Source organism: Heterocephalus glaber, unplaced genomic scaffold (genome assembly GCF_053883595.1).
Source record: "Heterocephalus glaber isolate CG9 unplaced genomic scaffold, H.glaber_assembly_v1.0 deba00000347, whole genome shotgun sequence".
NCBI lineage: Eukaryota > Metazoa > Chordata > Mammalia > Rodentia > Bathyergidae > Heterocephalus > Heterocephalus glaber.
In genome coordinates, this window is record NW_028258143.1 from 41,998,626 (window position 1) to 42,022,509 (window position 23,884).

The 23,884-nt window shown below is 32.7% G+C and overlaps 1 protein-coding gene across 20 annotated transcripts in view; it reads left to right on the forward strand.

Moving 5' to 3' along the window:
* The window catches only part of Slc4a10 (solute carrier family 4 member 10), a 308,057-nt gene that overhangs the window by 173,065 nt on the left and 111,108 nt on the right, over positions 1–23,884 (forward strand). For all 20 annotated transcript variants that reach the window (XM_087199463.1, XM_087199486.1, XM_087199461.1 and 17 more), the window contains 2 exons: positions 4,397–4,543; positions 22,060–22,198. In XM_087199463.1, coding sequence (XP_087055589.1) covers positions 4,397–4,543; positions 22,060–22,198 — 286 coding nt within the window. The remainder of the gene's footprint in view (positions 1–4,396; positions 4,544–22,059; positions 22,199–23,884) is intronic.

Below are 23,884 nucleotides of genomic sequence, written 5' to 3' on the forward strand. Positions count from 1 at the left end.
GCATAAATATACCTGGCAGAGACAAGATTTGCATGCAAGTATTTGACTCAAACATTGAGATCATGTTTTTAAATTACTACTCTGTATTTTCCCACATAACATAACATTGTGGTAAATAAAATAACAAGTAGGACCAGATATACATAGATATTAATTTACTTTTCCTTTACTTGTCTAAAATTGAGTCTTTCTTATTGATAAAAGGCCTTTTTTGCATTTTAATGATGTATAAGCAGTTGAACCAATTACTAGTTTTCACTTGTCTTCCTGGATCCAGACAGAATAGAAACTTAAATATAGAAACTATTTTTTCAGCTTGCAGTTTTTGAGATAATTGTTCTGTAATTATTTTCAGAATTATTTCAATATATTATATATTGTATATATATTCAGATTTTCTTCTAGCACTAGAAGAATGCCATATATTTCCAATCTTGATAGAATTTGCAAGTATTTTGACCCTGACTCACAAAGATACTTTGTTTTTGTTTTTCATAAAGAAAAAATTACATAATTTAAGTAGGAACATAGCTACTAAAGGAGTCAAATTCATTACTGTGGAATTCATTTATTCTTTTAAAAGAAACACTGTCAGCCTAAATGATATGCATTGGCTATTTATGAAATCTTGCAACATTAATAATGTGTCTTCTGAAGCAATAGTAATATAAAAATTTGGTTTAGGCATTCCTTTCTGTATTAGCTGTCTGGGTGCTGCAGTAACAAGATACCACAAGCCAGGTGGTTTAAACAACAGAAATTAAGTTTTAATTTTTTCTTTTGGTGCTATTATATCCAAGATCAAAGTGCTGTCAAAGTAGGTTGGGTTTGAGGCCTTTTCACCACATCCTTACAGTAGTTATCTCACCACATCCTCACAGTAAATCAATGTGTTCAGAGAGAAAGTAATCATTGGAGCTCTTTAATGTCTCTTATTTTAATAATACTAATTGCATGCAAGCCACCTTATGACTTTGTTTAACCTTAATTTCCTCTACAAAGGCCCTGCTTCCTACTATAGTTACAATCAGCATTAAGCCTTCAACATATAAACTTGGGGTAGGCAAAACATTCAATCCATAGTGAGAGAGTAATATATTTTTTGATGTATTATATTATTGGTTTCATAAAAGAATCATACAATTCTCTCATATTCAATTTACTTGCTTACATAAGTCTTCCCTTATTTGTCTATACCATTGATTCCTTATAAATAAATTTCTTTTTTAAAAAATAGGCTTTATTTTTGAGAATAATTTTGGATTTACAGAGAAACTGCACAGAAAATATGAAGAATTTCCATATATGCCCTATCCTTATCGCACTGCACAATTCCTCATATTGCTAATATTTTATTAGTGCAGTAGATTTGTCACTATTGAACCAATATTAATAGATTATTATTAATTTAAAGTCCATAATATACATTGGCGCTCACTTTGTGTTGTATAGTCCTATGGGCTTGACAAAATGTATAATGACATGTATCCACCTTTATAGTATTATACATGACAATTTAACTTCCATAAAAGTGCCCTGTGCTCTGTTTTTTTCATCCTAACCTCCCCCTGTACTTTTGGCATCTACTGGCATTTACTGTGGCATTTACTTACTGCCTGTAGAGTTTTACTTTTTCCAGGATGTTGTATAGTTGGACTCATAAGGCATGTAGCATTTTAAGACTGTCTTTCACTTTTAACAATATTCACTTAAGGTTTCTCTATGTTTTCTTGTGGCTGATAGCTCATTTATTTTACTGTTGAATAATACTCCTTTATATGGATGTATCATAGCTTATTGACTTACATATTGAACAGTCTCATGATTATTTCCCATTTTTGACAATTGTGAATAAAATTGCTATAGGTATTTGTGTGCAGGTTTTTATGTGGACATAGATTTTTCAATTCATTTAGATAAATACTGAATAAATGCATTAGGTATTTAGATTAGAGTTTATACATAATGAGTATTTATTTATGTAAGAATCTAGCTTCAGACCTTATATTTTTCATAAAAATAGTTCAAAGTAGATCATAGACTAAATGTAAAACACAAAATTATATAATTTCTGAAAGATAAAAGAAAATCTAAGTGACCTTGGATTTTGCTAGAGGCAGAATGCTATGGATTAAATGTTTATGTCTCCTTCAGAGTTCATATGTTGAAGTTCTAATCCTCAATATGATGGTATGTGGAAGTGAGAATTAATTTGAGAGAGAATTAATTCATGATGGTAGAATCCTTGTGAATGGGATTAGTGCCCTTAAAACAGATATGATCTCTTTTTCTGTCTTGTGAAAATACAGCAATAAGGCATCCATCTGCAAACCAAGAAAAGAGCCCTCAGTCTTGGACTTCTGATCCTCCATAACTGGAAGATATAAATTTACATTTTCTAAGTCATCCTATAGTACTTTGTTATAGTAACCTGAACTAAGATGTCTTATATCCAAAATATGCAAAGAACTCTTAAAATTCATTGATAAGAAAACAACCAAATTACTAAATGGGAAAAGATCAGGATACCTCATCAAAGAAGATGTGCAAATAGGGAAGTGTGGAGAGGGTGAAGGGAGCACCGGGAATGGGGAAAAAATAAGAACTAAAATACATCATGTACAGGTACAAGCACCCAATGATAAATGTAAACATATTGTATACCTAAATGTACCAATAAAAGAATTTAAGCAAAATAAACAAAACAAAAAAAAGAAGAAGATCTGCAAGTGGTAAATGAGCATATGATGGTAAATACATAAGCATGTGTAGCAACTTGTTTGCCTGGCTACATACTAGAGCCTACTGGTATCCCAAAGGTCACATCCTCTGAATTTTTACAATTCTTCCTGCACACCCAGCTGCAATGCTACCTTGTTGCTTTCAGTGAAGCTTTTTTCTCAGTTCCCTTGGGATCTCTAGCTACTTGAAGTTTTTTGTCGCCTGGTTTATCAGGCCCCTTCATCCTGGGTTCTGTAGTTAGCTATCCAGCTGAAGTCTTGCATGTGATACCCTGCCTTTCTACCAAGTTATATTTGCTAATCCCTAGTCCCATAGAACAGCATCAAGTGAAAAAAAAAAAAAAGAGGAACTTGAGAACATCTGACTGTTTAGGGATACAGAAACACAAACAGAATTGTAGTGTGTGAATTAGTGTTAGAAGCCTGGCTGGAGAAATAGGAAGAGATCAAATATTGTTTGGAGCACTAAAATATTTAGATATTTTATTTAAATATCTAAAATATTAAGGCATTTTATTTAAATATTTAAAATATTTAGATAATTAAAAATTTTATTCTATTGCTAACAGAGAGTAATCAAATTTAAAGCAAGGCAATAACACCGATTTACTTTATAAAATAAAGATATGGGTTTTCAGGATATATACAAGAGGTGCGACAAGATTGAAGTTAATCAAAAACAAAACAAATGCCAGTAAGGAGGATGTTTTAATAGTCTTGTTAAGAGATGATGAGCATCCAAACTAAGATAGCACCCATAGAGCATAATATTTCAAGAGATATTTGGGAGTCAGGATCTGGTGATAATTTACATGGGGTTTGAGAGGCTTAGATGGATGGTGCATTCACTGGGATACGATAGGTAGTTGATACTTGGAGCACAAAGGAAAGGCTGAGTTCCAGAAACATGCTGAATGTGACATCCTGTAGGGAGACTGTCTAGGTGAATATGTCTACTAGATAGGGGGACATGTAGGTTGGCAGTTTTAGAGCGAATTCCAGCATCAAGATGTAGATTTTAGAGCCTGTGCATAGTAGTTGAAATCATGAGGCCAAGGACTGAGTCCTTCAGATCCCAATCTTGAATGGATAAATAGAATAAGAATGAGCACAAGAAAACTAATGTGAATTAAACAAAGGATGAGGATGAACAGAGAAGTAAGTGAGAAGAGAGTTGTCAGTGAGATCATACACTATAGGTGGAATGGAATTTGACATGAGTCATCAATTAAATCTGTTTTATTAGAAATAGCAATTATTTTATACAATTGACCCTTACCCTAACCCTAAGGGAAGAGAATTGGTGAGATAACACAGTTGAATATAGGAAGAAGGCAAAGCGTTTTTTTTCTAATGAAAAGAGTATAATTAAAGTATGAGGAATAGACAGAAATGATTAGGACAGTTAATAAATTAATTATTATAAAATATAAAATGAAATATTTGTATTAAAATGTTTGTGATAGATTTGTGGTATTCTTACTTAGGTATAATGGTAAAATATAGTGCAAAGTCCTAAGATTTACATGTCATAAACACTCAAAAACAATTTGCTTGACTGACTTGAATTGTTGAATTCATTAACATGTAAATCATCACTTTTTGCACTCTGAAATAATATGAAGTTTAATGTGTACATTTACTTCCTGATGAAGGTCATCGAACACTATTTATTGGTGTTCATGTGCCCCTGGGAGGAAGAAAAAGCCATCGACGTCACAGGCATCGTGGTCATAAACACAGAAAGAGAGACAGAGAGAGAGATTCAGGATTAGAGGATGGAAGGGAGTCACCTTCTTTTGGTAAGTATCATTCTTCTTGTTTTAATAAATTTATGATTGTAATAACATACTTCTGTATTCCATAATTATTAGTAATACCTGCTATTCATAAAATTGGTTATACTTTTATAAGATTTTGGGCAGATGGGGAGAAGAGGAAGAGAGAAAGCTTGATCTTTGTTTTTAATTTATGTATCTGCTTTGTGAAATTGAAAATTGATTTAGTTTTATGATATAGGTAATACCATTAAATAGTAAAGCTTAGTTGTACATGCTTCTGATAATTTGAATAAACAATGGTCTTTCCTTAAGTAGTTTAAAATATCCAAGGCAAAATGCCTTTATTAAGTTTCCATTTACATTATTGCTGATGCTGTCCACATTTCACCTTGGACTTGAATGTTCTATTTTGAGCATTCTTTGAAAGTGTATGTAGAATACCAAAATATATATTTTTATAGTTTTTAATAATTTCTGAGCATCATGAGAACCCATATACATGATATAACCAAGAATTTAACTTTCTACTCCTTGATCTTCCCATGTCTTATGACTATCTCTGTCACTGAACTTAGCTTACCTAATCATCATAATTTTTCTACCTGAGGTCACTAATCCACTTACCTATGTCTCTGAGGGTAGCTTCTCTCCTTCTTGCTTTCTTGTGACTACTTGACTTCTCTACTTTTTCTTATGTTATTATTTTTTTGCTGTCACTTATTCTGATTTCCTAACCAGTAATTTCATTAATACCTTGCCAGTATTCTAAGTACCGTAGGTCTTCTGTTCAGTTTTATTCATACTTTATATCCCCCCAAAAAACTATACTTAAGTTGGGGTTCCTCCATGCCCCTGTTTTGTCCTTGCCTTGTCAAGTAGATACAATGTGCTGAAAGTAGTCATTCAACTGGCAGATTGTAACCATTATAAATTCATGATCCAAATGAATCTTAAACACTCCTTTCAATTTTACTGCATTTTCTTGGTTTTTATGTAATTATTTTTCAGCCTTATTCACCATTCTCTGAAATTTCACTTTTCCACCATCACCTAGTAGAATCTACCTAAAAGAGAAAATACGCAATCCAAAAGAACTCATTTAACTTTCCTTCTATTAACATATAAGTCTATAGGCCTGTATCTCAACAATCCTCTATTTTTTCTTAATAAATCAAGAACTATTTTCTATTATTGTCCATCATTTCTGGAAATGTTCACAATTTATAAATGAATGGACCTCATCCTTTCAACTGGATTGTTCTCAGCACTTTTTAAACATGATAGAATCTGTCCAATTTTAAATAGTTCCTCGGCTTTCCTCAAACCCACGCAATCCCTTTTGTCATTTAGATATGAAGTAATTTAAATACATATGCAAGTTAATGAAGGGGTAACGATTTCACTTTTAAAATTCTGTAGATTTTTTTAGTATATGTGCTGCCAAAGGGAGCACTAAAATTTAGTAGATTTTTAAAGTTCAATATTCATTTTTTATTAAGAGTGGAAGAGAAATCTAATTTCTATATTTTTTCTTTTAGATTTACGTCTTTTAAACCTGAATGCTTAGATATTTTTTCTGTGTCCTCTTAATTAAGACAACTTGCTGAGATAAATCTAATGGTAGGTTATTAAAAGCATTCTCAATCTGTACACTCTGATATTTTTCCACCTAGGGAACATTTTCCTATTAGATCTGATTCTGTCGCATTTGGTTTGATGTCTTCACTGAGAATATTATAACCTGTATTTTGGATTTCCAAAGTCTGCTCTTTGAACTTTTCCTCCATTAAAGTTAGTCTTTCATATTACCTTTTGATTATCTGCAGTTATCAGCTGTACAATTAATTACTTCTAAGATAGTTTTAATTTTGCTGTTGTATTTTTAGTTTTCTTGAATTTCTTATCTTATTTTCCTTACATTTCCTCCTGGTTTTTCTTAATTAGTTTGTTTTTCTACTTGATGGAATCCATGTTTTATAGTCTACTGAGGATCCACAGCTATTTCTGGACATGTCCTTTTTTTTTTTTTTTTACTAAGATAGATAACTTTCAGACCTATGAACTCACTTTAGTCTGTGAAGATTATTTTTACTCTCCATTGATTTGTATTATTTTTACAGACTCCTGATATTTTTGTTTTTGCTTATTTTTGAACTAGGCAGGGTATAACTGCTATATTTATCCAGGTATGTGTTAAGATTGCCTAAGAAGCTGCTACCAGTAAGTTCTTTGTGTCCATTATTGTGTATATTTATTGATATTGAACTTCTCCAAATACATGTACTTGTGTACTTCTGCCAGGGTAGAATGGTTGTTGAGGTAGCACATAGAAGAAAGCATGGTGGGTATCCTATCTCTTCATGATGGAAGGAACGGTTGTCTATGAGTCCTTGGGCAGAGAGTAGAAGATGTACCGTCTCTCACATCATCAGGTATTTTCTGTGTAACGAGGTAGAATTTGAGATTATAGTAGATAGTTGTGCAGAATTTTTTGTTAGTCTAGTTCCATTTCAATATAGTTAGTAAAGACTACCTGTTAAGACTCTAAGAATGGATTACCTTTGGATTAAGCTTTAATGGTGACTCTTTATCATCTTCTAGTATTTGAGAAAATATATTAACATATCAGAATTGTTTTGTAAACAAGTTATGTTTATCATTATTTGCTTATTTCCTCTGCCTCTACCTTCTTTTTCTTTTTTTCCTGAGGCTGGATGCATTATGTCAGTGTTATGGTTTAGATCAAGAATTTCCCCCAAAGCGTTCATGCCCTCATAGATTGGTCTTTCGGAAGGCGATTAAATCCTAGGGGCAATGTAGCTGACTTGCTGGTTGGAGGTGAGGCCTAGACTGACAAGGTAGGTCACTGGGGTCATGATGTACTTGGAAGGGTCTGTCTTCATGCCTGGCTCCTCCCTTCTTGTTTTGCTTCCTGGTCACAATGAGGTGAGCAAATTTCCTCTCCTATGCTCCATGGCCATGCTATTCTGCTTTGGAGTCAGCAGACCATAGACTAACCGCGAGCCAAAATAAACTTTTCCTCATTTAAGTTGTGGGTGTCTGGTATTGTGTTCCAGATAGGAAAAAAGTGAGTGTTTTTCTAGAACAGTCATTCTAGATACTGACTGCACTTGAGAATTCTAAAATCATATTAATGCCCAACACCCATGATAATCCAGTCTCCGTGCCTGGGGCCCAAACATGAATATTAGAAAAAGAAGTATCCCAGGTGATTCTTTTGTGCAGCATGGTTGATGTCTGCTATTCTAGAAACTTTGTTATTCAGTGTATGGTCCATGAACCAGAAATACTGGCATCATCACATTTGAGCTTGTTAAAAATGTAGAATCTCAGGTTCCATCCCAGACCTCTTGAATCAGAATCTCTGTGTTAATAATGCTCTTAAGTAATGTATATGCATCTTAAAATTTGGCAAGCAGTGCTCTAGAACAATACTTGTCAAACTATGTTCCACATTAGATTAAGCCCAGGAACTTTAAAAAAAGAGATTGATACCAGGTCTTACCTTCAAAGACTTTTATTTAATTAATCTTGGGAGTTTCTCTAGGGAATTGTATTTAAAATAATAATCCCAGATGATTTTAATATCTCACTCTTCTTTTGGTGAAAGTTAGAAATAAGTCAAGTGGCCCAGATTCTCCTTTTAATGTGTCAGCCACTATTTTTTAATCCAACTGCCTCCTTTATTCTCTAACTACTAAGTATCATTGTTGATGTTAGACCTAAGATCTGTTTTATCAGGGACAACTTTCTGGCACCTTACTGGTCTCTAATCAGCATGAAAAACATTTCACTTTTTCAGTTTCTTTAGGGCTAATCATTTGCCTTAATCTATATCCCATAGTTATTTCATTTGCCTTGATAATCAAGTACTCAGTCATATGCTGATACTGAAACCAAATTCTAAACATCATCTGATAGTTAATCTTGTCAACTTCATTAGTTTGGAAGCCTCCCAGAAGATCAGTAAAGCACACTTTGGGGTGTCTGGGTGGGTCACGGAGGTGTGACCTTTGATACTGTATCTGGTCTCTGGTCTCTTTTCACCGGCACTGTTCCCATGTTCTGCTCCCCAGTGCCATGAACTAAGCAGCTTTGATCTACCATACCTTACTACCATAATCTTTCCACCTTGGAGATAGCCAAATATGGACTGAATCCCCTGAACAGTGAGCAAAAAACCCCCCTTTCTCCTTCAAGTTGCGTACGTTGGATATTTGGTCTTAGTGATGAAAACTGACCAATACACTATCCTTCTTGATTTTGGATTTGATATCCTGCATAGTGAGGCCATGTGAGATTTGTATACTGAAAGCAATATCTGACCATTTTATTTGAAATTGTATTTTCAAGAGGCAACATAAATGAACTTTTAAAAATTTATCATCTTGAAGCATGATCTTGAAGTCAGTGAAAATAGAGATAATGAGTAAAATTCAGAACAATTTAATGTTGATTTTTTTCTTCACCTTCCCAGCAAAGAGTGTAACAAAAAAAGATAGTAGGATTATGCCAAGTACAATTAGCTAATCTATAAATAGTAGAAATAAATCTAAAAGGCACTGACTGTGTTAAACTAGTATTTAAAATGTGGCTGAAGGTGCTGTAATGTGGCACAACCCTAGAATTAGGCATTGATTTTCCTGGGCTTAGATCCTAAATTATGCAAATAGTTTAGCAGAAATGAAGCAAATATGGAAAAGATGATTTTACGAAGCAAATTTTTGATAGGCAATGGCTTTTTGTTCCTTTTTTAACTTCCAATCTGGTGATATATAAGAATATCAAAATGTTTTACTTAAATTTATTTTATTGTGTAGTGTAAGACTAGTACTCACAAGTGTTAAAACATAGAAACATAAATGTACAATGCACTGAACTGTAATTCAGAAACATCTGTGTAGCCACCACCTGGGCTGGCACTCCAGAATCTCCTTCTGTGCTCAATCTCAGACACTACTCTCCCTGCTCCTCAGAAAGATTTCTGGTCTGTTTTATTACCCTGGGGGGTGGGGTTGTTTGTTTTTGAACTTTATACAGATGAAATACTCCAAGAGGCATTTATTGCTCAATATTCTATTTGTGGAATTTACCAATGGTGTTGGATAGAGCTTTAGTTTATTCATTTTCACTATTGCACAGTATGTTAATGTGCTATATACCGTACATGCATTTTGGCACATATAAAATTAGGAGCTATTATGAATAAGGTTACTGTGAGCATTTTTATATATATCCTTTGGTGTATTTATAAACTTCTTATACCTAGGAATTAAATTACTTATTACAGACTCCTAGATATGCATATTTTCAACATTAGTAGATAACACCAAATAGTTTTTCAAAATTGGAAAACATTAGAACATAGCATTAGAGCTATATTGTTTTACATCCTTAGTAACGTGATAATTTTATATTGGCTTATAGAAACATAATGGCACTTTTAATGTTAGCCATCTGGTAACATGTATAGTAATATCTCATTGTTTTTAGTTTATATTTCTTGATTACCAGTAAACATGAGCAGCATTGCACATGCTTTTTGGACATTTTGATATCCTTTTATACAAGTGCCCATCAAAGTTGTATAGTTTTTTAAATTGCCTTTTTTCTTATGAATTTATAGAATTTTTTAATATTATTATGGATATGAGTCATTTGTTGGTTTTACATTGTCCAAGTATCTTTTCACAATTGTGGCTAATGTTTTCATTCTCTTAAAGATCTCTTTTGATGTATCTGAAGATTAAAGAAAAGACTGCTAAAAGACTAGACCTTTGTTCTGTAGACAAATTTCCCTATGTTGTCATTTTTATTTCTACTGTGTGCTTTAGTAAATATAGCAGCAGACCCTTGTCTGCATCTACCAAACCTGTGGTGTGATTTCTGTGTCTATCACAAAAACATACATATCAATATAGGAGTAATACTTATATTAATTTAGAGAATTCTTCCTGATTTAGATAGTACTGCAATTTACTTTCTATATAATAATTTAGCGTCTAGACAGGAAAAATATGCATGGAATGATATTCATTCACTGTACTGAAATATAATCTGAGTCTGTATTTAAATATTTGAAATATTAGTAGAAGGATCATGAGTAGATTTTTGTGAACATAGCCTAATGTCCATGAAATCATTTCTATTTTAAAGAATAAAAAGCCAGACACAAGGTGCCTTATGGTATTTTGAACCCAAAATAATTAAATTGAATAGATTATCTTACTTTAATATATAATCATTTCCTATACCATTGCTGTTATCATTGTGTCTTAGAGAAGTCTTTGCTATCTGGTACTGTATAATATACTTTAAGACATCTTTATTCATTAGAGTGAGTGTGTTACTTCCTTAAGTGTATTTTATGACTAGTGTTTTAAAGATATGTAGTGAGTAATCCTCATGGTTTATAAGGGGAAATGCTAATAAGTTACTGAGAGCCCCCCTTATCAGTCCCTCAGGTACATTTTTTGGGGAATGATGAGGAATAAAAAGGAAAGAGACAGAGACAATTTTCAAGATATAAAGAGGGGACTGGGAGGAGTCTAGCATATAGATTCAAATAAAACTCCACGGTTGGCCTGCTTTTATTAGCCAGTGAGAAGCACAGGGGTATGGGTAGCATGTGTTTCATGGAACAGCAACTATAGAGAATGGTGGATAAGGATTAAGTTAATGAGGAACTAGATTTTCTCTGCACCCAAATGCCTGTATATGGACAACTGTCCTCAGCAGATGCTGTCTGGCCTCAGGAGTGCCAGTTCTCAATATCATGCCCATAGCCAGGGAGAATGCAGCCTTTTGCATACTTCTCTGTTCCCCAGGCAAGATAACACTGACCTTGAGACTGTGAGATCTAAGTTACATGTTCTGGTTCCCAACAATAAGTCTTAAATGGAAGGGTCACTTATGCAGTAATTAAGTTTTGGGGTCTGGATGCATTGTACTATAGATATCCAAATTAACACAAAGTAAACTTAAATAAATCATTGGAGATAGTGATGAAAATGTCTCAGGCACACAAGGAATATAATACCAATGTTGAGGTATAGCTGCCATGAGGTGTGGCCTCTGACAGGTGATGAGAATGTTAGAACAGGCTGTGTCGCACACCACACAAGATAGCTCTGCCTGTCTGTACTGGATAAATCCAATAAAATGATGGGATTGATTTCTTGGAATAACTATAAAATTACAATTTATACTAATTTTAATGGTCAAAGTTTTTTTTTTTTTTTCCTAAAATGGCCAGGCACAAATAACAGGCTGACTAGAAATAATTTATTTGATGAGATCATGTTAAAAAAACATCAGATCATCACCCACAAAGTGTACTTTTAGGATAAAATAGTACCAGGTTTTTATTTCAGATAAACTGGATCTGACACATATATGATATACTATGAATTTTCTTAAGTACAGGTGATATTTTTGGGAATTCATCAATTTCATTTAAAAAAATTACTTTTCATCCACTAAATGGGCATTTTCCTTTGAATAAATAGTAAACCATGAAACTTGGCTTTTGACTCAATTATTGTTCATTTTGCTGTAAAATTTAATTTGATAAATTGCCTAAAATATTTGGTAATAAATTGTTTCATATAATTAACTTCTATAAAAGGAATACCTTACTAATGCTCAAAGCAAATATGCTATATAAATGTATTTATTTTCAACTTTTAACGAAATTGAAGATAAATGATTATATGATCATATATAAAGTGTTATATATTAAAAAGAACAATTAACACTTAAAAATTGAGATGTCAGGCTGGTTATAGTGGCACATGCTTGTAATCCCAACACTCCTAAGGCAGGAGAATCATGAGTTTGAGGCCAACCTGGGCCACATAGTGATTTCAATTCAAAACCAAGCCAAACCAAATAAAAAATGAGATGTGGGAAGGGGGAGGGGGAAAGGAAAGAAAGCACAAGAGAATAGTAGGGGAAAAAATGGAAACAAAGCTTTTTTAAATGAAGAGAAGAGGAGTCGAAGGGAGGGGAAGGGAATGGGAAAAAAAGAAGCAGCATGATATATCATGTATAGGTACAAATTCCCTATGATGAATGTTATCATTATGTGTATCTAAAATGTTCCAATAAAATAAAAAACCCTGGAGATGTCTAATTTTAAAAACTTCTTCATTATTTGCATTTTATTTAAGGCCAATTAATATCAGTACCCTTTTGACTAGGTTATTGTGACACATTGAAGAGATAAAAATATGTATTTATATAAGCACCTTATGCATAGAAGAAATTAGTACATTTAAAAATGTGTTTTGTGTTTTTCTTTCTTTGTAACCTCACCATAGTAAATTACTACTACAATGAAATATAGAGTTTAAAGGTAAGTCACTTGTAAGATTCTTCTTATAACTTACACCGAATAAACATAACTTGTGAGACTTCATCATAAATTAACCTGTTTTGTACATTCCTTTTTCATTTATTCAGGGGGTCAAATTGCTATTCTGTTCCTGAATGAAGACTGGTGGAATCCTAAACTTTTCTAGTCTCTCTTAGGTAACTCAAGTCCTCTAATCAGAAATTAGAATCTCTAATTTTATACAATGGTGAAAACTTTGAACTTGGGTTGACCATAAGGCTTTTTGCTTCTTCTCTTTCCCAGGCCTGGCATAGAAGGGAACCCTATAGTTGAGGAAAAATATGAAGTTGATTTTTAGTTTTTTCTACCTTGAACATTTTCTCCTTAATCAAGACATTGTCATTTCTTTTTTCTTGGTACCGGAGATCGAACTCGGGTCCTTGCTCTTGCACAGCAGGTGGCGAAACCACTGAGCTAAATCCCTGGCCAGAGACATTGTCATTTCTCCACCTGTTGTTTCTGATCCTTCCAGATTTGGAACATCGGAAATGAGCAGAACTAATGAGGATGAAACAGGAAAGTCCTCATGCCACCACTACTATTACAAGTTGATGTCACACTCTGTAGGTTTAGTAAGAATTAGTTTACTCATTCTTCCCCAGAGCTTCTGTTACTGGCACTCTCTTCTGCCCTATTACATGTTCCTTATTACATTTAATTATAGTGATAGATTCTCTATGCTGAAGTTTTCTTATTGCTTTATGGCAGCCTCTTAGACCAGATCTAAGATGACCCCCACATTCCATACTCATTTTTTCATTGTCATTAGCAATCTGTCTCTCTCCCTCCCTCACTTCCCTTATATGTGGCACATTTGTGATTCAACGAAAACACCCACACACACTCATTGCCCTGTTAATTTCGTTTAGTGCAGTTTATTCAAAGCAGCAATCTCAGCCATCAGCAGATAGGTAGACTTCATGTTTTCCAGGCACAAATCATATTCCAATCCTTTTCAGAGAAATTAAAGCTCCTTTGGTGCCCTTGGAGTTCCATTCAATTGGCTTGAGGGGAGGCAGACACTTATACTTACTCTCTTCACTTTTGAGGGAATTATGGAGACAGGGACTTATACTACAGATCTCTCTGGAGAAATCTACTAAAAACATGTGTCCATTATTTTTGTTGCACTTTTATCTCAGTGTGGGTGAAGAGTTAAAATCATATATTTAGGTCTTCAGAAACACAGTTTATAAATTATGCCTCTAGTCTCATAGCACCATTTGGAGAGAAATATTCAGTATTTCAATTGAAAATTCATTTTATCAATTTATTACCTTATAACAAAATTACTAGTTAGCATTAATAAGTATTTCAATTATATAAATGAATTAAAATATAGTAATTCAAAACGAGCAGATTATATAGTGTGAACAAAAATTTAAATTTCATCTAAAAACGAAAAAAATACTGAATTTCAGGGAAACCAGAGACATGAAATTGAAATAGAATCACAAAATTTGTCATCATTTCATGTTTTCATAAGAAAAATAACCTGAACACTGATTTATTTGACATACATAATGATAAAGAGGGAAGAAATTGTCTGTAATCTAGAAATGCATAATGGTTGTTGTAGTTTGTATCTAGATATACTCCCAAAGCTTCATGTAGGTGGGGCTCTTTGGAGGTGGCTGGATCTAGGGTGTGAGATGCTGGGATCAAGAGTATGATGCTGGCATTGATAAATAGTGCGATGCTAGGACTAAAGCTGCCCCACTCTGAGTGTGAGTGCTACCTGCCCTAAGGGTGGGTAGCCTGGATAGTATAAAAGGGACACAAAGGGGATCCTCACTTCTACCTTGCTGCCTTGCTCTCTTCAGCCTGCCATAAACTGTTTCTCTTCTATGATGCTCCCTGCCATGCCGCCCTACCTAGGAGTCAGCCAACTATGAACTGAAACCTCTACAAACTGTGAGCCAAATAAACCTTTTGTTCTTTAACTTTGAGTGTCGGACATTTTGTCTCAGCAAAGGGAAAAGTAACTAAGACAGTGGTAAACATTTTTTGAATCATTTCTTTAAGCTAAATGCCACAGTGTGTGAGCATTGTGTACTTCACAACAATGACATCACATATTAAAGTAGCGATTCCTAGGTTTACATGTTTTATTATATTTATTATGTTGACATAAGAAACATATTTATCAACATATTTGTTGTCTTCTGTCCAGACAAGTTCTAAAAATAGAGAGCTCTTGGAGAGGGTCTACACAAAGGAGAAGTATTTTTACTGATTATTAGAAACAATCTATTTAAGACTCTGGTTAATTAGTATGTGAGTAATTAAAGTGATATTAATAACATTACTAATTGAGTTTGCTTAAGAACTTTAAAATTTCTAATTATGATTCTATTATGAATTTTCTCTAGTAGTATAATTATTTAAATTGTTTAAATTATTTAAATTACCATTTGTTGAAAATGCAGCCTGTATTTCAAGTGGAAATATGATTTTATGATTATAAGAGTAATACATGTTGCTTGCAATTCCAGTGTTATTTAAAATTAGGCTAACCAAATCCTGTTAGTCTTACTCTGTTCTCTAGAGCATCTGACATTATTGACTTTTTCTTTTTAAAGTCCTTTTCTGCTTTGTTCTCTGTAATACTACTCTTCTAATCAGATGTAAGATCAGGGCAGAGATTTTTTATTTACATCTGTCATATTCACTGCTTATAACAGTACCTGACAGAGGGAAAGTGTTCATTAAATATTTGTTTAATGTCGATCCTTTTACATATCTTCCTATTTCTTATCTGCTTCTTTTGTTAACTCCGGTTTCTTTGCCCATATTTTAAACCTGTTCATTTCTCCAATGTTTAGTCTCCTCTCTCTATTCTTCAATTTTCAGTCACAATCTATATACTTATAATCTAATTACTTCTTTAGTTAAATGTCATAACTTCAGTAGTTATATGTCCATTTCTGATCCTGCTCTCTTCCAGAATCCAATCTCAAATCTTCAACTGCCTCTTGACTTTCACATGTTTATCCGATGGTCATCTCCAACTCAGCATACCCGAAAGTTGGTTTTTGAATATTCATCCTACAGTACTAGCCCCTTATTTTGACAACTCTCTTTTAATTAATGGCATTATTATTTTTCCATTCTCCTTTCTTTAGGTTTTAAATCTCCTCATTTCTTGCAGTTAAGCCTCTATCATCATTATAACCAGTATCAGTACCACTAGCATCAATATCAATCACTGTTTACATAATGCTTTATAGTTTCCATAGTGTTTCTGCATCCATAATTTCCCCTCTTGAAATTTGATTCTACTTATTTCTAGGAGACTAATCCTGGCAGCTGGAAACATAAAGAACCTAGCAACAGTGGTTTCTCTATTCACTAATGGAGGGGTCTCACACTTAGCTTAACTCTTAACTCTGATATCCTAGCTCTCCAGTCCTACTGTTTCCTCTTTCTAGTAACTACATTTCTATCATACAACCAAATTTATCCTTAGTGAAATATTCATTTCTATTCCAATTTTATTATTATGGAACCAATTTGCTTGAGAAGGATTGGGACTTAGGCTGATTACTTGGTACAACCCAGTTTGATGGACCTAGTTACTGGATTTTAGTTAGTTTTCAAGAACAGTATTCAAAATTCACCTGATCTTTCTATTCTGTGAAGTTATTTGCTGACTGCAGATCTATATCTTGAACTTCAGTTTCTGAGATGTTTTCTTGCATTATCCTGTTCTTAAATCCATTGCGTAAACTGAAATATTGATGGTTTTAGTTATCTTGCATCTTTTTCTTTGTTTTTAGTAAAAAATATGTTCCTAATGCTAATGTGACTTGACTTCCTACCTCTTCCTGTGAAAACTCTCCCTTAACCATTGTAACCTTCATTTATTTTTTTCTCTTCTTTATTCTTGTAGCATTAAATACCAGATAAATTACTACTTAATTATAATCTTTGATTATTTACTAGTATGTATTTGTCTTATATTCCAAGAAGATTTTAAACAATTCAAGAGAAGTAATTTTGTGGTATCATTTAAAAGAAATGTAATATGTACTTAATACCTACAACTAGTAAATTGACTGGCTGATCAAAACACAACCAGACTGAATACTGAAATATAAAAGATACTGGTTTATTTACTCAATACATCTAATAAGAAGTCAGTCTCCCTTTTCTTTTTCTTACTGCAATTTCTTTGCTTTCCATCATTTAGTAAATTCCCTAGTCACAGGATCCTCTAGATTAATAAGATAGTAAAATTGTCATGGAGCCTCATAAAATCTCAACATCTAATTCATATAAATTATTTCACTTTGTTTTTTATATTATTTGTACTGGCTCTATTCCACTTGAGAAATATGAAGGGAATGTTATTCACATTGTAAAAATACATTGAGGAAATTTTGCTTGTTTTCTATATTTTTATATTTAAAGTATGCATTTAAAAATAAATTCGCTAAATGCTCTGAAAATATATGCTCCCAAGGAATGCATATTACAAGAACAAAACAAAACAAAATAACAACAAATCCAGAGCAGTTAAATTGAGATAGGCTAAGAGTATTTTTCTTCTTATTTTAGTAAGAACATCTACCCATATCTCACTTGCTTAATTCTTTTTGTTTTTTTTATTAGTATAGTTAATACGATTTCTCATACAATGACAGTGTTGAGTATTAATACAAACATTTTAATCATTATTTAACTATATATTTGTATAAATGCCTCTTATATTCAGTCTAATAGACAAAAGTTGGGTTTTATATTGACTGTATTTACTCTGAACTTTTGGATACTTCTTATGTAGATAATATTTGTGACTGTTTTTGAAATCACATATTCTGGAAAAAGACTTTGGAAACATTGAGCAAGTTTTTTTTTTTTTTTTTCCTCACAAAACACCAAGTGTTTTGAATGTGTAGCTCAGTTGTAAAGCATTTGCCACATATCACAAGGTCTTGGGTTTGGGCCCCAGCACTGCAAAAACTGACCTGCCAACAAAAACTGACATGTTGTCCAGATACATTTTTGTCATAGAAGCAATGCAAAAAAAGTGCATGTAATAAGACCAAATAAGTATAATTTGGCTGTAAATTAAGTAATATATGTACAATGGTTTCATTCTTTAAAAAAGTAAATATTTATTAAGTTATGGATATATACTGAGAATATAGCAATGAATAATGCATACATGGTTCCTGTCTTTATAATTCATACATTTTAGCATGGGAGATAGACATAAACTCAATTACTAAACAATAAATTATTTAATTATAATTGAAGTTAGTGTAACAACTAATTACAAGTGAGATAAATGTAAGATTCTAAGTTAGGATAAGAGGAGATTGACATAATATCATATGAATGTGCCTATATGTGGATATGTATGTGTTTTGCAAGGGTAATTAGGTAGAAGTCAATGCATATAACATTTAAGCAGAGGGCAGGAAGAGATATAGAAGAGCTAGAGGAAACTACATGCAATGACCATGAAGTGAGAAGGAATGTGATAGTTTTAAGAATCTTGAAGAAGGCTAATTAACCCAGAATGCAGTAGCATGGGAAAGAGTGACAGAAGATGAGGATAATGAGGCAGGCAGGGGTTAGGGTCCCACTACAAATATTTACTTATATAGAAACATAAATAAATTATATTGTTATGATAATTATTAAATAATTAAAGTTACATGTTTATTTTCTACCTTTACTCTCTGAAATCCTAAATGTTAAAATAAAGTAAATTTATTATCTTTTAAGTTAATTAATAATTTATTATTTGGTTCATTTTCATAAGTAAAATGCTTAATATTATAGATTTCAATAATCATAATATACTTGTTACTGAGTTACTCATTCTCCTGTGTTTTAAAAATGTTAAAAATATCCCAGATATTAACTGTAGTAATATTGTTTGTAAGAATTTTACCATTAATGAATCTTCCTGTTAATATACATTTATTCATTTAATTAAATTTTTTTTTTTTTGGTACCAGAGATCAAACTCAAGACCTTGCACTTGTGAGATAGGAGGCGGAACCACTGAGATAAATCCCCAGCCCGCATTTAATTAGATTTTTTTACACAATGCAATGGTTTTATAATTTTCATCACAAATGGATTACATAATTTTGTTAGGCTTATTGCTTGATACCTATTTTATTTCTCAAGCAAATGGAATGTTTTGCTACTGAAATTTCTAATTGCTTTTGCTGTTGTGTAGATATATATGAGTTTTATATTTTGATCATATACCCAGAAACTTAGAAAGCACTGGTAGGTAAACTACTCATATAATCTTTAACAAAATAAATGAAAGAGAAAATAGTAATAACCAAAATCTCAAGAATTTTTCTTTTTTGTTTACATCATAAGTGTGAATTGAAGAATGGACAAATAAAATTGTGGCTTCTTAGATGTAGGAAGATGATTAATGTTTACAAATGAGTTTAAATTTCAACAAAAAGCTTTAAATTCAAATAACGATAATTTTTCTGAGAGTGATCAGAACGACTATAAAAATGGTTTTTGGGCGAGAGCTCTCCATGGATTGCTCACATACCATGAGGAATATTATATGCCGATTGTACATTTTGTGAGGAGAGGGAACTGACTACATTTTTGCCTATCTTTTCAATGATCTTCATATAGTGAACAGACTGGGAAGATAGAGATAGTGTTCCTCTCTGGAGCAAAAGGCAGTCTTGTCTCTTGTCCAGTGAAATAACGATAATGTCTCCCTGTGGTGCAAAAATCAGAGAGGCTTTATTATGAATAACATGGGTTTCCTAATATTGGCCTCTCCTGTAACTCTTCTGATTATATGTGCAACATCTCCTTGCTTTTTGGGCATCTTTCTGTGGTAGAAGTAATTTGGGGATCCAACACACATGATGATACTCTGAGTAATAAACCACCTTTGGTCTCACCCCCCAAAAAAACTCTCATGTCTTTTGCCAGCATCTATGAAACTGGCAAGGTAAATATGGACACTTTTCTCTGATGTAAATCTTGACAATTTACCTCATTGAAATAACAATAAATCATCAACAATATTTCATGTGCTTATTTGCAACTCATATTTTTCTCTGTTGAAGTATCTGGGGAAATATTGTACCATTTTTAATTAAGCTGCTTTTCCTTACTGTTGAATTTTAAGAATTTTAAAAATATATTCTAGATATAGGATTTTGTTGAACATACAATTTGCAAATATTTTCCTTCGCTTCTATAACTTGTTCTTACATTTCTTTAAAAGTGATTTTCATTGAATTTGTTACATTTTGATAAATTTTTATTTATTTTTTCTGTTATGAATTATGTATTTTGTGTCAAATTTAAAAACTTTTTGCCTGAAGATTGAAAGGTTTTCTTTTAGAATTTTCTAGTTTTATATTTCACTTAAAAAAAAAGTGATTAATTTTGAGTTAATTTTGGTATAAGAGTGAGATTTAGTCCAAGGTTCTCTTGTTTTACATGTTCATGTCCAATTGTTCCACACCATTTGTTGAAAACACACATAAAAAAGATAAAGTATATTCTATATTAAATTGCCTTTGCACATCTCTTCAAAAAATCAATTGCCCATATTTATTTGGACTATTTTTTTTTGATACTCTTGCCTGTTCCATTGATCTAGGTATCTCTTAGACAGTTCAGTCTGTTATAACAAAGTCACATAGATTTAGGAGTAAATAAATCTCAGAAATTTATTTCTCAATCTGGAGGTGGGACATCTGAGATCAGGTACCAGCAATGTTGGGTTCTTGTAAGGATCTTCTTCAGGGTTGAAATCTCATTTTCTCCTTGTATCTTTGCACAATGGAAGAGTGTTAGAGAGTTCTCTGAGGTCTGTTTTTATAAAAGTACTCATTCCATTTTAAAGACTTCACCCTCATGGGATAATATTTTCCCAAAGATCCAACTTTTGTATGTTATCATATTAAAAATTAGAATTTCAAACTATGAATTTTGGGGCACACAGACCTTCACTCTTTTGCATTGTCTATCCCTTTGCCAAAACCACATTTTCTTGATTAACATGGCTTTAGAATACAGAGGGCTAACAGTTTACTGTGGTTTGACATACAGTTTTCACCTTTACAATGGTGCAAAAGCAATGCACATTTAATAGAAACCCTATTTTGAATTTTGATCTTTTCCTAGTTTAGCAATCTGCAGTATGGTACTCTCTTCTGAAAGAGGTAAGATACTCTGTTTTGCCCATGCTGGGCAGTGGGTGTGAACCATAGCTCCCTCTTAGCTACATGAACACAGTGGTAAACAATCCATACTCTATTATGTTGTTAAACTATGATGTTCAGTAAGATAGATGGTGTAAGTGCATTTTTGGGCTTTTTTCAATTACAATGGGTTTATGAAGACATAACCTCATCATAATTCAGGAAGCATCTGTGATTCTTAAAATCAGATGATATGGTTTCCCCCAATTTTATTCTTTTAAAAACGTCCTGGCTATTCTATTCCTTTAACTTTCTATGTAAATTTTAGAATTAATTTTTCCTCACCTATAAAAATTCTTCTGGGAGTTTCATTGAAATTGAATTACAATAGATCCATTTGGGAAAGATAGTCTCTGAACTATGTTTTTCTAATCCATGGAAACAGTACGTCTATAAAGATGAAGACACTGTACATATCTTCATTTATTTAGATCTTTGATTTCAAATCATTTATTTCATTGTTTTAGTACACTTTTCAGAGTACAGATCTTCTATATTTTGTTAAATTTATATCTAGAGTTTTCCTGAAGCTGTCATAAATTCTTTTTTATTGTTTCTAATTTTTCAATTCTAATGTATATAAATATGATTGATTTTGTGTTATCTGGTATCCTATAATCTTGCTAAACTAATTTCTAGGATTTTTTTGTAGATTTCATGGGATTTTCTATGTAGAAAATGTCATCTGTGAATATGAACAATTTTATTTCCTCCCCCTTATGACTCCAAATTATATTACACTTAATGTTATGTTAAATTTACTTTTAATTCTCAAGTCTGCATTGTGTAAGTGTGGCAGTATGGATAAAGGAGATGTAAGTTTGGGGTACTGAAGGTAGTGACTAGGACATTTCAGGCTTGGAGTCATGGTGACACGTGTTCATGTCTCTGATTTTTCGTAGACACACCATCACAGCGGGTACAGTTTATTCTTGGAACTGAGGATGATGACGAGGAACACATTCCTCATGACCTTTTCACAGAACTGGATGAGATTTGCTTGCGTGAAGGTGAGGATGCTGAATGGCGAGAAACAGCCAGGTGAGGATTTTGGTTTAAGGGTGAATATTTATTAAATAATTTTTATGTTACTAGAAAAAAAAGATTCCCAGTACAACAGTTTTGCAAACAATTATATTTGCTGTTGATTTTTGAAGTTGCTCATCTGGCCTGGGCATAGCCTATAATGGGAAATAGGTCAGAATGAAATCTGAAGGCAGTAATTATAGTAAACAGTGACGCAGAGCCAGCAACAGCTGCAGTCTTAAAGATAAATAGCAACATAATTGGTGTGTCATCAACGAAACAATAGAAATCTAAAAGTAATTTATTTGTCTTTTCAGCTGTTAGCTTACACTCAAACTGGTGATATTATCTGATAATTTCAGTGTAGGGCTCTTTAGAGAGAAAAAAATAAATATGATCAGAAGCTTTAGGTACAGTTTTGGATCTCATGTACTATTTGGTAAAAATAAAAATATTCTTTAATGTGTTTCAAGGATATGAGTACATTTAAACAGAGTGGTTTTTAAAATATTATTTAAAATTACTTGTAATTTAGAATTATTATTTCTAGGCTGTCATATATTTTATAAGTTACTGTAAAAGATGAATTGAATAGTGTGCTTATTTTTCATTCATTCTTGTTCATTTACTCACAGACATTTATAGAGTATCCATTATAGGCTATGTGTGATGGATATAGAATGACAACAAGAACAACAGTAACAACAACAACAAATCTTAGATTTGCTTTTAACAATCTCAGTCTCATTTAGACAAGCCACCAAATTTGTAAATGCAATATAATGAATGCTGTGATACAGGTGTACATAAGAAACTGTGGCACACCTTATGCCAATGTTGGTGAACCTTTTAGAGACTGAGGGCCCAAACTAAAACCCACTTATTTATCACAAAGTGCCAACACTGCAACTAAGCCTGAATACTGAGGTTTTAGTTTAGAAAAAACAACTATTATCTTATGCTTGGCTGCTGGAGCAACTTGGTTCACATGTCCACATCCCCGCTGCAGCATGCGTACCATAGGTTTGCCACCACTGCCTTATACTGTCATTTACCCACTACTTTCCAAATTTTTGTGTGAATACAAAGCACCTGGGGTTTTATTAAAAAATACATTTAGTAATGCTTAAGCATAGAGTCTCAAGTCCTGCATTTGTACCATGATCCCAATTGATGTTAGCTCAATTGTTTTTGGTTTAAGGACCAAACTTTTAATAGCTACTCTGTAAAGCACAAGGTGAAGGGGAGGAGATAATAGCTTCCCTGGGCAGGTGATTCCTGAGTTAACTCTTGAAGGCAGAAAAACAGAGGAGAGTGAGATAGTACTGGAATACATCTTGATACAGGGGTTACTGTTTTGTTATGCTGTCTTTTCAATGGACAGACAGCTCTAGTTGTTAGAAACATTTTCTGTGAACATACTCACTAGTGCTATTCAAAATGAGGCAGCTTTATTTTTTTGACAAATAATCCAGTATATTTGTGATGATTAATCTTTATTTTTTAATTAGTATATGTTTGTGATACATAATAATTGCATTCCTGAAAGCTGTAGAACTTCAGATCATTTTAAACTTGTGGCCATGTTTAATTCTTGCTTTATCTTTGTCTAACTATTGTTGATGTAGAATTCAATGTTCAACCATGATAATGAATATTATGAATAATACTAGTTCGGTTAATTCTTCTTCATTATATTTT